Below are 16733 nucleotides of genomic sequence, written 5' to 3'. Positions count from 1 at the left end.
ATTGCAAATTACATCCTCTATCAGCAAATGCTGGAACATGTCTAACAAGAACGGTGTCATTATGGTGTCTAATTATTTATACTGGGGATTAATTAGACTGTATGCACACCAAAGATACACCAGCACTGTAATAACGTGGGCACGCTTGTCATTGTTTGGTTCCTGGGTTGTGTTTTTGGGCAGCCTGGACCTCACTGCATACTTTTTTTAGGCCAAGAAAAATTTGTTTATTTCCAACTTTGTGACAAAAGTTTGTTCCTGACAACACAGCAGTGCACAGAGGAAATAGTTGGCCCATTTTTGTGTGGGAGGTGTGAACCAGGCCTCAGAGCTAAACATCAGTGACACTTCACACTGTCGCTCTGTGGGCATATTGTAGGTTAGGAAACAATGGAGAAAGACTTTTTTCCAGTCTCTGTTCTAAGTTGAACCAAACAATTTCAGCAGCCTTTATAACTCTTTGTTAGAATTTACAAAAAGGAAACAATTAAAGAAAAAGTAAGACTTCTTTGCAAAATGACACATACTTTTAATGTTAGCAGTTAACAGGTATGTTAATATGAACTCTGTGCTCTGTCTCAGTTTACGCTTCCTGTACTCTTACTTTAACAAATCAGCACTCATAATGACTCATTATGTCACTGATGTTGTTGCTTTGGTTGTTAGAGCCTAAAATTTAACAATGACCTGAGATGTAATTAAAAAAAAATGTAATAAAGCCTGAAACGCAACAACTTGTTTATAATGTAGCAAAACCTGTGACCCTGAATAGGATAAGCGGTTCGGAAAATGAATGAATGAATAATGTAACAAAAGTCCTGAGCCCAAAATGTAAACAAATTAAATAAATAAATAAAACCCAAAATATAAGAATGACCCAAAATGTAACATGTTATTATATTTAGGGCTAAAAATGTTGTTATGTTTCGAGCTCTAACAAGGTTGTTTTCCAAATTGACCTCTACACTAGCAGTGCAAATTGATTTAGACGAAATCGCCTATGTAGTAGGCAGTATGCAAAAACTTGTAAGATCTGCAGTATGCCAAAACTCTCACAAGTCCTACTAATCTGAGAAAAGTATGTAATGGGCCATTCTACCTATTTACCCACAATGCACAAAATGAATGATGTTTATCTACGCAGATGACACTCAGGTTTAGGTGAATTACCAACACCTACTGAAATGAGTTAGCATCAAAATTACAATTCATCAACACTTACATTAAACCATCTGTGAGATTGTAGTGAATTAATGTTAAAGAAACATCGGTACATCTCTGAACTTCCTCTCAAGAGGTGTTTACTTCTACAAAACTCATCAAAGTCCATAAAGTCCATACAAACCACTTAATAACTTTTGTTTTACAAATCTTACATAGATGATACAGAGGCAGCTTTCCCATCAGCTGTAAAAATAAAAAGTCAATCCGTCCCAGATTTAATTTTAATAAAAAGATATAACTTTTGGATTAATATTAAAAATCAAATCTGATTAGCTCTGCTGTAATATTATTCGATGCCTTTCTAAACTTTTGATTCCTAAAAAGAGGACCCAGAAATCTGTCCCTAAGTTTGCTCTTTCTTTTGAATGTAAAATGTATCTTAAACCATTGAAAATGATAAAAGGACAAAAAACACAAAAAATACATAATCACTAAAAGAACTCCTCACCGAAATCTAATAACCATTTCCTCCCCCTGCTTAACTTTATTTAAAAAAGAATTACCATTAATTTCCCTTATTTGTTATTGTATTGTTCAATAACACTGACTGATTTATGTAAAATGCATCATCTAACAATGTCTCTGCATATTAATAACATAAATGTCAAGATCTAGCCATGGTTAGTTTTGTAAAATTACAGTAAAGGCTAAAAAAGCTAAATAGATTTCACCAGCTGAACTTCTGCTTTCCTTAACTGAAAACCAGAGTAATATTCTCCAAAAAGATCCAACAGAACAGTCATACCATGAACTACATTCATTATCAGTGGGCAGTTTGTGGTGCCCACTACCTACTACATTCACATGTAGTAGGCGGTTTGGAAAAGAGCCTAAATCTTCCTGTCACTCTCCCTCCCTCCACAAAACTGTGACAGATGGCTTTACACTACGGTTCAGACCAGATCCACATGCTTGCTGCTGAAAATGGGAACAGGGAGGGAGCAAATAGATGTACTAATTATCAAAAACAGTAACTACAAAAAAAAAACAAAAGTACTGTGTAGATTTGATAGCATGTCAACAGTTTTGGCAAAGACTTAAGCCCATAACAAATACTGTCAACCTCATAGTGGAATGAGAAGATGATGTAAATGATCATGAAGACAACAGGACTGGCACTCTGTGGACTCCATAGTGTTGAGACCCTACAGTTTGAAAACAAAGTGGCGCCTTCCTTTAACCATACCGTATTATTGAAGAGGATCCATGGTTTAATCTATGGTCTTCTTAAAGAAGAGGGAAGGCTGGTGGCGCTAGCTTTGCTAATGTTGGGCTCTACCAGAAAATCTATTTGATAAAGGACTGTAGGCTCAGAGGAAATTATTTGCCATGGAAAATCACCTTGTTATCACATCATTATCAATCACATGGTGGTGTAGTGTTTGAGTGTCCACTGACTTCTGACCATATGCTGCCTCCAGTGTGAACGTTCATCACTCTTCCAGTAACCTTAAAAAATGTGGAACAGAGAGAACAACAGACAGAATCCAGACACAAATGTTGTAAAAATGATTCTTTAATATGGAACAATATCAGAGCTCAGCTCCAAGGCTCCGTCCACCCAACACACTCTGTAACACTGATGGGTGGAGGAGTACGAGAAAATCAACCAGTAAGATCACAGTCCGCTCGGCCAAAAAACAGGAGAGGCTTTAAAAAACATGGAACGCAAAACCAAAGTGCTACCGGGTTTGACCTCAAGACGCCCTTGCTCCCTCCTCTCCTGACCGAGAACGAGACCGCATACTGCCTCTCTACTGCCTCCTAGGGCTCTTCCACCTCCTCACCTACCTCTCCTGCTGGAAGTCACAGGCTCTTCAACCAGGTGGTGACCTGCTGGCCTCTTAGAGCCAGGTGAGGTGGGTGCATGTGGGCAGTGTTTAGAGGAGCAGAGAGGCACGGGTCTTCGCGCTGAGTCTGTTGCGAGTATGACGTGAGCACAGACGAGACGTCCCGGTTATTATGATGGCTCCGGCAGACTTGTCTGTGGTTCAGTCTGATCTCTCTTAGGCTACATGAAAATCGAATCATCTCTAAAATGCTTCTCAAGTTGATATTCAGATGGAATGTCTTGAATTGTTTTGGAGGAAATGAGGCGAGACAGGTGGGAGAGGACGTCTGTGGAGGTCGCCCAGTAAGAACCCGTTACGATACCAACACAGGGACATCAACAGAAGTACTACACAGATATGTACAGAGCAACCAAGCAACACATCAGAATACTGCGTAATAAATCTGGTGTGGGAAAAGGGAAGGTAATCATTATCCACTACAAAATGCACACATCCCACTACGTTAACATGTAGCTGGTCCAAACTTTAAGGCTATTCTCTTGCTCTTGCTACAAACATGGCAGCGATGACGCCACCACAACAGGTATTTGAGTCTCAAGTCTGTGCTTGACATTTGAATATGGCTGCTTTGTGTTTCTGTGGGCTGAGCCGGCAGCTGCTCTTCTCTTCAGAGACAGAACAGAGAGAAAGATTAAAAGAAGAAAAACAAAAAGGTATGAGCAGGCATGAGATACAAGGATCTTCTTTCTTTTTGTGTTGTGTGTGTGTTAAATCCTTCTCCGGTCTACAGAGGTTTGCAAAAAACAAGGTGCTCTACAGTGACGGATGAGAGAGGCTAATGGACAAAGAATCACAGATAGATGAGGAAGCATGGATTACTGGAAAATTAGACTGTGCTGGTGTACACATTACCAGCCGAATGGGGGGGCAAATGAACAATCGAGCAAGAGGAAGTGGAAATCTATACGTGGTGGAGGATTAAAATGAAGAGTTGTAATGGAGGAACAGAGGAGACACAGACAGACAGAAGTGAGAGGGCACCTGCCGGCTGCAGCGAACAGTCATCCTGCACCTTAACACACTCCGTGTCACAGGACAAACTACATCAGAGAGGGAAGGAGGGAGGGAGAAGGAGAGAGGGGAGGGAGGAAGGAAGGAGGCACTGCACAGAGAGCACTAGCACTACCATGGACAGACGCACACCTAAACACACACACACACACATACACACTACTGCACAGGGTCCTGGTCTGCGTTCCACTGCACTCTCCTGGCTGCCAGAACCTCGCTGTGTCTCGTCAAGGCAAAAAGAAATATTTTTGAAAAACAACGAACCAACCGATTAAACAAACAAACAGACGAAAAAAGAAGAACACACTTTTGGTTTCCACTGGCGGTAATAAAAAAATAAAGCCAAAACGAAACCTAGATTATAAAAACAGCCAGTGGCACCAGGTTTTACAGAAAGCATTTTCTCAATGACTGGCTTTTGAACAGCTCTACGCTTTTTCTTTTAGTCTACCAAGTATATACTATTAACCTTACCAGGCAGCTAAAATCTATACAGTACTGTCATTTTTCATATATTTATAGATATTTATACACTATACAAAGTTGGCAAAAATACATAAATAAATACATTAAATTAGATTGTACACATCACAATTGTGTGTTTTAAGTTAGAGCACTCTTTGTTGAAGAGGTGGGCCATGGCAAGTGGAGAAAAGGAAGTGAAGAAACAGGAGTGTTACCCTCCACATCCCTAAACGCAAACAGGAGTCACATTCAGACTCAGTGAGTATAATTTCTTCATATGGCGTTACATAGATTGAGTGTATTGCTTATTACCTACCTGATTCAAAATGTCCACGTTATGGCAGGAGTTAGAGGCTGCTCTAACTGAAGTCTATTTACAACCAGCGAGGACAGAAAAGTATTCTGGAGGATCTGGTTTGAGGGGACAAAGGAGGAATATTTATCTTCAGTGCATTGACACAGGGAAAATTGTGTGTGTGTGTGTGTGTGTGTGTGTGTGTGTGTGTGTTTGTGTATTTTTCATCTTCTGCGTGACTCCTTCTGAAAGATGGTGTTACAAATGAGACAGGACTGTATCCACTGTCCTTCCTGCAGACAGCTGCTAGGAGTATCTGCTGTAGCGTTTCACGTCTGTGGGGAAGACGGTGCTCAAAATAATGTGAAACTGATAAGCTCCATCCCTGCGCCGTGCACACGCCCAAACAGACACATACGACTGCGGCATATTGAAACTAGAGGAGTGGGCGTGCAGACACCTGCAGAGGAGAAACTGGACTACAGCCCTGTGCATTTTTCATCTAGGAAGCGGCAGTAGGATGAATGTTTGTTAGTTGACAAGGCACAGGGCATATTTTGGACATTGGAATGATAAATCCTAATCTCTATTGCAGTTTTTCAACCATTAAGAACCCTGACATCCTCTCCGTTTGCAAAATGGTGGTTTATAGTCTGGCTCTTGCTCTAATCCTGGGTTTTTCTTTTTCAGAGCTTGAGAGTTCTTATACATATCGGACTAGGCAGAAGACAGGCATATTATGTGGCGAGTTCATGGCAGTCAGTTGTGCTTAATCATAAGTCTACACCCTCCCCCTCCCAAAAAAAGAGTCTGAATCACAAGCATGCAAATCGTCTTTATGGGGTCAGAAGGATGCTGTACGTCCTTCCACTCCTCCCCCCAATACATGGCTGTCCCCATGTGTGGCCTCCAGCTGAGCAATAATGACTCCAAATTCAATGAGGAAGGCATCATCAGTGTCAGTACAGGGCCAATCCTGTCTAACACAATGGCATTACAGTAAATCCCCGTGCCGATGAGCAGACAGGGTGAGATGTGATGCCAAGCGACCGGGGCAGACTGACTCCACAGGGAGGAGAACAGTTCTCTCACAGAGCCAAATGAGCTTCCTTTTCTCATGTTTGTAGTAAGAGTACAAAGATAGTGTGTGGCATAAAGAACACAGGCTACACTTGGTACCACATGAGCATCTCTCAGTCTATTTCCTGGAGGCGTAGGTGGTTAAAAGGGATGTGGCAGTGTTGCTACAGAGGGCGCCGGATGTGTTGGGTATCACTCCTTTCCTTTGTTTCTCTTGCCGCGACCTCACAACGCCTTCAACAAAAATACAGCGGACATCAAAAGCCCTTATTCAAGAAGGGCAGGTATAATCAGCTTCAGCGTCATCAACATCACCACTGTTAGTCATGAATATCATTGTTTTCTTCATCATTTCAAGTGACAAATGAAAACTTGGCCATACAACAAATGTTAATTTTCACCAATGATATTTACATAAAGTTTTCAAAAACAGAAGGTTTTTCTTATCACTTTTTGTAAAGAAATAAACCCAACACAAGAACACCAAGCACACACATACATACACACTGACCAACAGTCAAATGTGAACAGAAAGAGAAAAGATATTATTACTCATTATTGTTTTCATAATCACTTTGTTACCATTCAAATAATGCTTACTTGAACCCTGATTGGGAGGAGTCACATCGGCTTTTCTCACCAGATGCTTAAAACAATTGAGAGGGGGAGTTGGAGGAGGCGAGGTCCGTCTGTGCAGGGTGAGACTCACACAACCACTGACTGGACAAAAGACAAAGGTGAGCCAGAGCCAGACTCCTGGGCTGACTCAGCCGTCATAATATGATTCAGCAGAATAAAACCTCAGCTGCAGTCCCTCCAGGATGAGATTACTACAGTTACACACACACACACACACACACACACACACCTAAAGCACAGTGTAGCCTTAATTTAATATTGCACAAACTACAGCAAAGCAGGCACCTTTCCAACGGAGTGAGTCATTGACGCTCGTCTTAAGAAAGTCCTAACGTCACAAAATAAGAAGCTGAGAGTACGACAAGGACAAACATTACCATCAGACAAAGAATATCGTACTAATCCTCTGGCAAACAGGTGTGACCCTCAAAGCCAATAAAGCTTTCTCTCAATCAGAAAGAAAACAGGAAGAGAAGGCTGCTGGTGATGATGACAAATTCGCTGAGACACACATGGATAAACATTTTCGACAAGACAAAAACTCCAGGAGACGGATCTCTTACTAGACTGTCCAAAGAAATAAAAATAAATAAGGCCAAAAGGCAAGAATTTCTCTGAAAATTAAAACCATTAAAAACATTAAAGTTTTCAACCTGAAAGTTATGTTTCTCTTTCATACTGAGATAACTAATAGCAGCATATTGAGTCTATGGCCAAGCTAGTAATCAGCTAATCAGTGCCTGATTACTACATGTTTTGGTTTAAATGTTAATGGCAGCATGCTAACATGCTGTCACTGGTAAAGATAACATGTTAAGGTGAAGCCAAGCGGCAACCTCCGGTCTAAAAATATGAGGCAATGTGAAAGTACTTAAATCTGTAGTTCGTAGAGTGTCCACTTCAGGGTGGCTCTAGGAATATGGGAAACCACAGACACATCAAGCCAAACAAAGCTGTTTTCACAGTAGAAATGAACATGTTAGCAGCCTGGTACAAAAAATGAGTTCAGTCTAAATAGCTTATTTCTCTAACAGCACACACAGTTCAGGGGTGAATGATTTTCTAACTCTGCAGTTAAGATATTAACAACTGGAGATCACCCAATCAGAGGCACAGCTTAGCTGATTGACAGGAAAGGGCCCTGAATCTGTTACTGCCATAGACTGTATATGGAGTCGACAGCGTGGCTCTGCCATTTATCATTGTACGGTTTTGACGCCAAAATACCCTCATCACAGGCGCCACCATTGTAGCAGTTTGCAGCCAGAGTCTGCGCAGTAGAGACCATGAGGGATTCTGGGAGAATCTGAGTGGAGCTAGGTGAGAAAAATAATATTTTTTTCTTTCGAGAGTCTAATCACTTCTTGACTCTACCTCCCAACATATTTTACAATCCCCGAAAAAAATATACCAGAACGGCATATGTCAATCATCGTTAAATGTTAAGTAAAGCCTCGTTTTTAACCTCGCCTAACTAATGAAAATGAAACTTTTCAGAAAAAAAGAGGACTTGAATACAAGACAGCCAAATGATATTTTTCAGTCACCACAACAATCGGACGTGAGAAACATTTCTACGAGGTGTATTAATTTTTTAAAGTTTGACCACAGCCCATCTGGAATGGCTGAAAAGCTTTTAAACCTATACTGCAGCCAGCCACCAGGGGAAGCAGTTTTTGTTCAGACCTCACTTCGAGCCTAGCAAGCGGACGTCCATTTTTTTTTTACAGTCTATGGTTACTACTGATGATTTGCTGTTAAAGAAACAGGCAGGTGACATCACCAATACTTTGTCTATTTATCAAACAGTCTATGGATTAAACAGGTATACTGTTAGGCATGGCCACCTGAAATTAACTTATCTGAACTTACTTCCTCATCTGATGCCCTTAAATGTTACTGTGATTTGACCTAATGCAGTGAGCTCACTAACTGGTCCTAAACATTAATAACATTGGGCACAGGTGATTCACCAGAACAGGTAAATAGTGGAAAGTATAAAAGTAAAAGCAGTAAACCTCCTCTGGGAACAATCCAACAATGCAAACAACTGTAATTATAAATTGAAAAGTTGTTGTTGAAGCAACAAAACTCCCATTTTGACTGAGGTTGTGAATAAAAGTCTGAACCCCCGTAAACTGCTCATCACTTCATTTCATCTCATGTGACCCTCTGAACAAGACTTTCAACACAGCTTCTGTGTATTGCCCTTTTGCTTTTTAGCTAGCCAAGGTTTTGTAATTTGCACAAAAATAAGCTACATCTGAAACTGTTTTGCATGGATTGATCAAAATAATCAAGAGATTTAGCCGACTGTTCAAATCTGAAAGCAAACTATCCAACAGTCAGAGATATTTCACCAAACACCAAGAACGCCTTGTAACAGCTGGAGGAAAGAAGTCATAGGGTTCATGAAAGTTATTAAGCTCCTCAAAGGCTGACTGGCTGTATGGGATTGAATGTGAAAGTACATTTTTCAGTCAATTTTTCAGTCTTTCAAAATGACTCATGGATATCCCTACAGTCGGCTGCTGTTTGAGTGTGACAGAAAACCCAAGTGTAGCGATCTAATTAAAACAAATGTGCAGAAAACCAGAGAGCCCCAGACAGAAGGCTAACTGTGAGGGAAAACATCCTTTTCATAAATAAAAACAGTTTGAAGCATTAATTAAGTGGTAAAGTTATGGCAGTATTGGCTATGTCCATCATTTTAAGTTCAACCTTTTCATCACAGTAATCATCCACACCAGCAGATACCATTTGGCTTCATGAGAAATGAGGCACTGATGAGTTTAAACACAAGAAAAACCAAACAGAGTCAGTTTGAAACTAAAGTCCTGACTGGGAGCATCTGCAGCGCTGTCTCACTGTATTCATGAGTTCAGGATAGTTGAAGGTCACTGCTTAGAGAGCTGCTGCCAACAAAACACGGTTCGTCTGGAGGTGTGAGACAGGTGGCAGAGTAATAAAAGTGGATTTGGACACTGCTCTCTGCTTTTTAGTGTTTGGCTCTGAGCTTACCATCCGTTTTAATGTGACTGTTGTTTGACTAGCTGGCAGCAAGAGGACATTATGTTTGAGACTGCTGGTTGTTTTAGGGAGTCTGAAGCTTTCTGGATACTCTGTGATCAATTTTGCACCACTGTGGCACACTGTGCTTCCAAAAGTGTAAATAATTTCTTATTTTGAAATGATCAATTCATGTTGTTTTCATTTGTCTGCATCATAATTTGTGAAAATAGAGCCGTTTCAGATTTGTTAAAGGCACCGTGAGGAGTTTTCTCAATCTTATACTGTTGTCTCTTGACTTACTAAGTAAAAGTGAAGACTATTACTTTTTTTATACTAAGTTACAGTGTTTGTGATCAGATCAGAAAACCTTTGTTTAGACCCTTGTGGGTTAAGTTTGGGAGAAAAAGGTGGGTTAGCAAGCAGGAGTTGTTTTCCTCAAAACAATTTTCTTTTTGTAAAAAAAAATTGTTGCACTAATGGTTGAAATTGGAGCAGGATTAGCAAAAAAAGACAAAATTGTTTCCTGTTAAAGAATGGCTTTGAATGTACAAAAGAGCATACAAAACATTTTAATAATTATAAGAGAAATACAATACAATTTTTTTTAACTTTCACTTATAAATAAGAAATAAAATAGGCTTTAATGAGCGACATATTGCACCCTGTCTGTATTTCAAAAGCACTCAGTGTAAGTTTTAAAAGGCTTAACCATGTAGCTCTCAGCAGCCTCCAGTTTACCTTTGAGGATCAGCTGCATCACACTGTGCCTCATGTTACTAAAAATAAAACTATATCCTCCAGTTTACAGGGTCAGTGATGACTAAGCTTTGTAAACTCCTGTAGCACAGCAATTTATCACCGCTTGTGCAACATGCAATCTTGGAGAAAGGAACTGGCAGAGGTATTTTGTTGACTCATCACCTGCACACCTGCGTATTGGAATCACAATTTGTTTTCATAGCTTCAGCAGCGCTTTGGCCGAACAATTATTTTCCTCACTGAGTGATGGGCCTTTATCCCCCTTCCTAATCCTCATGGTTACTAATGAGAGCGCCCGTATTTTGCATTATTATTATCAGCAAGTATTACCTTTGCAAACAGTGAGCCGTCCTGGTCCAAGAAGCAGATATTTGTTCCTTTCTGACCATCTAATGGGAGTGTAATGTGCTGTGACACCGCAGGCAGTGGCTGTCAAAACAGTAGGCCCTGTTTCACGGCTGGCCAATTGTTCTGAAGGGTGCTGGACTGGATCAGCGCATCACAGGAGCCAGGACCAAGACTCACGTAAAGCACACTACCAGAACACACTCGCAGCACACAGTGTGCTCACCAGACTGGCTCACACAGACTCAGGACGAGGACTAACATGGTGTAGATTAGGCTAAAATTACATAACCTGTCTTGCAGTTTTAAGGTTATCATTCTTATAAATCAAAACAAATAAAAGCAGGAGAAACCCTCAGCATTTGAAGCACAGTTCATAGGAGCTCGACCATAGACTTTCATTTGACTGCTTCATGTTCCTCCGGGAACAACAGTCATGTACTGAATAATCTGGTGTAGCCAGAGATTAGTAAGAAATGCCTTCAGTGCAGACTTTGTTTTTCCATGTGCTGCACTTTTTACAGTCCAGTTAGCAACCTGAGAAACAACCAGTGCCAGTGAAATTTGTCTCTCCAGATTTCTGAAAAACAACCATCGTTTTATAACTTCTCAGTTCTAGTGCAACGTGTGCCAGTTCACAGGTATCTGGTGAAGCTTTGCTATAGAAGATGAAATACAAAGGAATTAAATCTGGCTCACATGAGCTGTATAAACCTGGCAATGTTCGGCCCTGTCTGTCTTTACCTAAATCTTTTCTTCTGTTTTATTCTTACCTCCAGAGGAGAGCACAACAGTGTTGACAGAAAAAAAAAGAATCTTCTTATCTTAACCACTCAAGGATTTAAAGTGAAAATGTTTGACTAAAGTTTTATATAAAAACAGTTTTATGACATCCCATATGTACGGTGGCTGGTATGTGTCAGCTGATTTGCAAACGCAATAACACAAATGCAAAAGCCATAACACAACAGAAAAAGAACATTTATCTTAATGGACACAGAAAATTTGTGAAATTACTGTTTTAATTTTTAACTTCAGCTGTGATAAATGCAGCTCTTATGCTAAAGTTATGACATGACTGATTCATAAAGCTAAATAAAAGATGATGGATTACTAGTAAATAACAAAATAAAAGTACTAAGAAGGATATCAGAAGGTGACACCCCTATGAAGCTATATTTGTCATGGCCAAAGTAAAAAAGAAAATCAATTACTTTAAAAACTTTTCTGCGTCTGTTGGGATAACTATGTTTTTTTAATTCCTGTTGTGGCTGTACTTCCATTGAGTTGTCCCGCTTGCAACCCTGTTCACTGGTACCTACCAGCCACGGTACATATGTGTTGTTGCTTTTAAAATTAGTCCCACCTCTTAAAAGGCAAACAGCCAAACACAGCTGGATTTTTTAGTTGCACCTGGGATGACCAATCAGATTTCAAGGGAGGGCAATGCCAACCCCTGCCATGCATTTCAAAAATGTCAACAACATCAATGCAGATTTATTAAAAACAAAATTGTTAGTTTCATTGGGAAGAAAGTATCTTCAAATGTTTATTTGATAAATGACTGTTGGTTAAATCATTTATGAAACACTCCAGTGAAATGAGGAAATGTGTAAACTGCTTCACTGTGTTACACACCATCAAGCAGGTTTATCATTTAAATTTAAATTTGGATGCAGAAATTGATTGCAAAGATTTTAGCATTGTTTAACTACCATTAAGTGGATGTCATTACTGTGGGTTTTTATTCTGCCTGCTGCTACAAAACTTGGAGGACTTGGACAAAAATCTAGTGTTGGACTGGATCCAAACCTGCGCCCACAGCTTCTACATTTTCTGCAGGAGGAACTAAAGGAACTAAACCTGCTGCATGAACAGAGGCAGTGATGCTTCAACTTAAAAACAAATCAGTGATTACGTTTACTCGCTAAGTCAGTCCAATAATGGAGATGTCTGAAAGGTAGTTTCTCATTTTTAAAGCTGCTTTACTGAAATCATTCCTAAATAGTTGACAGGGTTATGCTTAACCGGGCTCTGTGAATATGAAATCACAGCCAGTCTGATAGCTACATTAGCAGAGGATACTGAGAGAGAGTCTGTGAGAACAGCTCCTAATGGCTGATGGTTTTCATGTCACTGCTTTATGACTGTTTTTATTTACGCTACAGAAATATGGAGCGGAGCTGAATGTGCCTGACAAGCAGGGCAGATCCCAGTACTCTCTGCGGTGCTCTTAAGCACTCAGGAAAAAGATAATGTCTAAACTGTTTCTACAGTATATCATGGTGGCAGATCAGAGCGCCATCTGATATCACACCCACATTCTGCAACACACCATCATTCATAGTTTCTGAGAGCAATACATGGTTAGATAAGGCCTGATATATTTTTCTTCCATAGGTAAAAGCCAGACACACCTTTCTCTTACTGTTTACCATCACAGAGTCACGCAGAATGACCCAGGCGCTTCCTGTTGATCAACACATTGTGCAGCAGCACTGCAACAATGTCGGCCTAAACGTGACAATCGCACACTGATCTTTTCATCCTCGCCTGACATTTCCGACACACACAGCCTGCCACAGGGAGTCTGGTAGCTGACACTAACACACATGCTCACACTTACACACATGGACATGTACACAGGTACATTGAGGACAAAAAGAGGCACAGAAAGAGGAGGATGAGAGCCCTACACCCATCCTCTGTGTCCTCCACTTAATCTCCAAACCCTGAAATCACAGAGCGGACGTCTCCTCTCCCCAACCGCTGCTCACCCCTCTCAGACTCTCCTCCCTTAATTTTCACCAGTACTGTAATCATCATCAAAACTATCATCAGCGTTATTGTTGTTATTACATTTTCAAAAAGTGCAGAGAGAACTTCCCCGTGCCCTCGTCTGGAAGGCAGGGCAGTAAAGGAGGATGGGGAAACAATGGCAGTAAGAAGAGCAAGAAGAGCGCAAGAGGAGAAAGAGAAAAGAGAAGAAGATTTCTGCCTAGTCAGGATTGTGTTGCTCCTGTTAACACACACACACTCAAACACACAAACACACACCCACCCACACAAGGCAACAGGCGCACATTAATGCAGAACACCATACAAGTCCAAACTGGAGAAGATCAATCCCCCATCAGCACAAAACAAGAGCACAGGGCACACAGAGGAGTCGTAGCATCAAATAACAGACAGAAGTGTGTATGTGCACAAACAGCACACTCTGAGCTTCTGGTTTTTATCTTAACATTGGAAGATTTGAAATTTGAAATTTCTCAGTAGGCGATGCTGAAAAATGACATCATTGATCACCGGGGATTCATTTGGTGTGTCTCTCTTTTTTTCATCTTCTTTTTTCTCTCTCTGTGTCAGGGCTTTATGTCTGGAAAATCAGGAGCGATCCTTTTCACAAGTTTGTAGAGTTCCCAGCTTTCCCAGCTTTGGAAAGTTCAGTTTGGTTGTTTATTTTTTATCTCTATTTTTTTTTTTTTTTTGGAGCTACAGCACAGCACCCACAGCACACAGACGACAAGGGGGGGCACAGGAAAAGCGTCCAGAGAGAGCGGAAGAGGGGATCCACTAATATTGTGCCAGAGGGAGAGAAAAAGGGGGACAACAAGAGAAAAAAAAGGAGATAAAGAAGAGTCTAGTGAAGAAAAAAAGAGGAGGGAGAGAAGAGACAGCACTATCAACACTTCCATCTTGAGTTCAGCTGGTTTCACACACCGAGTATTGATTGCTTTCGACATTGTCAGGCTGAACATTAAACCTTTTTTTGAGTAAAAGGAGGGAAGACTGAAATGAGAGGAGGATATAGTACACTTGAGACTGATGAGGATGAGGAGACAAATGAGGAGACAGTGAGGGAGGGGGACCAGCAGAGAGGCTATGATTAACACACCATATACGAGTGGTGTACAGAGGGACTTCTGCCAATCTCTACGGCTAATATATTCATATGTATATGTACATATAGTACATACTGTATAGCATTGTGTACCTGGAATAGTCATACAATAGGATTATATGAGATTAAACTGTTACTTAAGATTCTCTGTGATCCCACGGGACTGGCACCTTAAATGGGTCAGGGCTGCAGAGCAGTTCAGAATCAAAGAACTGAACTTCAGACCTCCGCAGGCAAAGTGCATAAGGAAACACACACACACACAGGCACGCACACGAACACACACACACAGTCAGAAACAGGGGGACTATTGGCAAAGTGGTGGGACACAGAAATTAAGACACGGCTGTATGAAGAGGAGGAAAAAGAAGACTTTGAAAGAAAAAAAGAACAGTTTAAAGGTTTAAGAGAGCAGATGGCTAATTGTACCCGTGTTTCGCAGCCTGGCAGCAAGTCAGTCTTGTGCATAAGGAGGGGAGTGGGAGGAGGAAGAGGAGGAGAAGGCAGGGAGGGAGGAGCAGGAGATGAGGAAGGGGCAATGGAGGAAGCTGGGCAGTGCGATCAGGCCTTGAGAGCGTGCCACTGGGCCACGTTAGTGCGCGGCCGAGCGAGCATGTCTTTCCAGTGCTTCACCTCCCCTGGTCCACTCTTCCATGATAGGTAGATCTGAGAGAAAGGGAGAAGAAGAGAAGGCACAAAACTTTAGACATGTTGTGCGCTTGATTCAGACCAGAAAGCACCTTTTCTGCAGTGGTCGACATGATCGAGCAGTTTTTGACATGTGACCGGCACGAGGAAGCAGAGGACTGAGTTGAAAGGTAACGAAATGAAAGAGTTCTCTCACATGCTGCATAACGAATGGATTTTGAAATATATTTTGCCATTGAAACCTTAATCAATGAGCCTATTTCTTAGCTGGGAGCAGAAACTCCCTGGAGTATGGTTGCCTGGAAACTGCTCCCAGTCAAGAAATAGTCCAGCACATAACCTTCCAGAGAAACGGCAAACTGTCTCTTACACACTTCTGATATTGAACAGTTCTACCAACAGGGTATAATGGGTTCATTAGTTAGCCTTTGAAAGTGCTGGTAAGCAGATTTTCTTGGTTTTGCTGAGAGTCAAGCACACTGCTTCCTCTCTGGTTTCAGTGTTTATTCGAACGCCATAAATCAAACCTTAAAATAAACACAGTTTAAGTCCTTGGCTTCTCACCAAAAACTGTGCTCACTGCTACTGAGAAATATAGTTTTTATATGAATCATTGGAAATGTGACCGACGCTGTGTTTAAGGACTATCCTTTCCATTTGTCAAGTATTTGAGGGGCACAGTGGTGACATGGTGGAAGGCTGGCACACATAAAAGGATTCCTCAGAGCTTCACAAATTTAGAGACCACACACTTGATGATAACAAAAGACAGGTTGCACAAGATGTCTCTCTTCAGTTCTACAATTTCATTTAAGAGATGCTTTTGTCCAAAGTGACGTACAACACAAGCAAGAATTTTGACGATGAGAACTTTAAAGGCAAAACCTTACTAAGCGCAACAAAGTGTTACAAGTTTTTTTAGCTGCAGGTGCTGCCTTTAGTGTTAACAAACATAGAGGATGAACAGGAAGAAGCAATGATGGTTGTTTTAGGCCCCTTGCTTTCGAAAAAAAAAAACCACACAAAAAAAAAGATTACAGAAAAAGTCATAGAGATGACAGGAATGTGGGCTGTATATATTACAGTGTAGGGGTGGGAGAAAAAAGATTATACTATATAGCAAGATTTTTTGTGAGGCAATATAAAAATCGTGATTCTTAGTCAAAAAAATTCTTTTTCAAATTCAAATTCTTCATTTTAGTCTTTGTTTATAAACTGGATTGAAAAAAGTTACCACTTTTCTCCAGCAGAGGGTGAAAAGTTTCTCTTCAACTCACGTGGAGTGCATTTTTTGGGAAAATATGGCTCCTCATATAGTCTGTAGATATTTTCATCATCATTTAACTTTTTAACATGGTCTGTGTTTAAAAAGCAAACTAAAAGTTGCAAAAATCATAAATACTGAAGAATCGCAATTAAATAGGTTGAATGTCGTAAAATGGAGCAGAACATGACAGCAGCTTTGAGCTGGGACTGCGATGTAGCTGAGTAGAAGTAT

At 40.7% G+C, this 16733-nt stretch overlaps 1 protein-coding gene across 3 annotated transcripts in view; it reads right to left on the bottom strand.

Annotated features, from left to right (window-relative positions):
* Positions 1-2724: 2724 nt before the first annotated feature.
* syt7a (synaptotagmin VIIa) overlaps positions 2725-16733 on the bottom strand; it is a 114433-nt gene continuing 100424 nt past the window's right edge. For 2 of the 3 annotated variants that reach the window (XM_074677405.1, XM_074677404.1), the window contains one exon: positions 2725-15253. In XM_074677405.1, coding sequence (XP_074533506.1) covers positions 15149-15253 — 105 coding nt within the window. In that variant the 3' untranslated portion in view covers positions 2725-15148. The remainder of the gene's footprint in view (positions 15254-16733) is intronic. The other variant, XR_012598887.1, reaches the window with a different exon arrangement.

This window comes from Halichoeres trimaculatus, unplaced genomic scaffold, assembly GCF_033239565.1.
Source record: "Halichoeres trimaculatus isolate MK-OKI-2021-1 unplaced genomic scaffold, fHalTri1.1 fHalTri1_scaffold_10, whole genome shotgun sequence".
NCBI classification, from domain to species: domain Eukaryota; kingdom Metazoa; phylum Chordata; class Actinopteri; order Labriformes; family Labridae; genus Halichoeres; species Halichoeres trimaculatus.
Note: the sequence above shows the minus strand (reverse complement) of the source record. Positions and strands in the feature narration are given on the sequence as shown.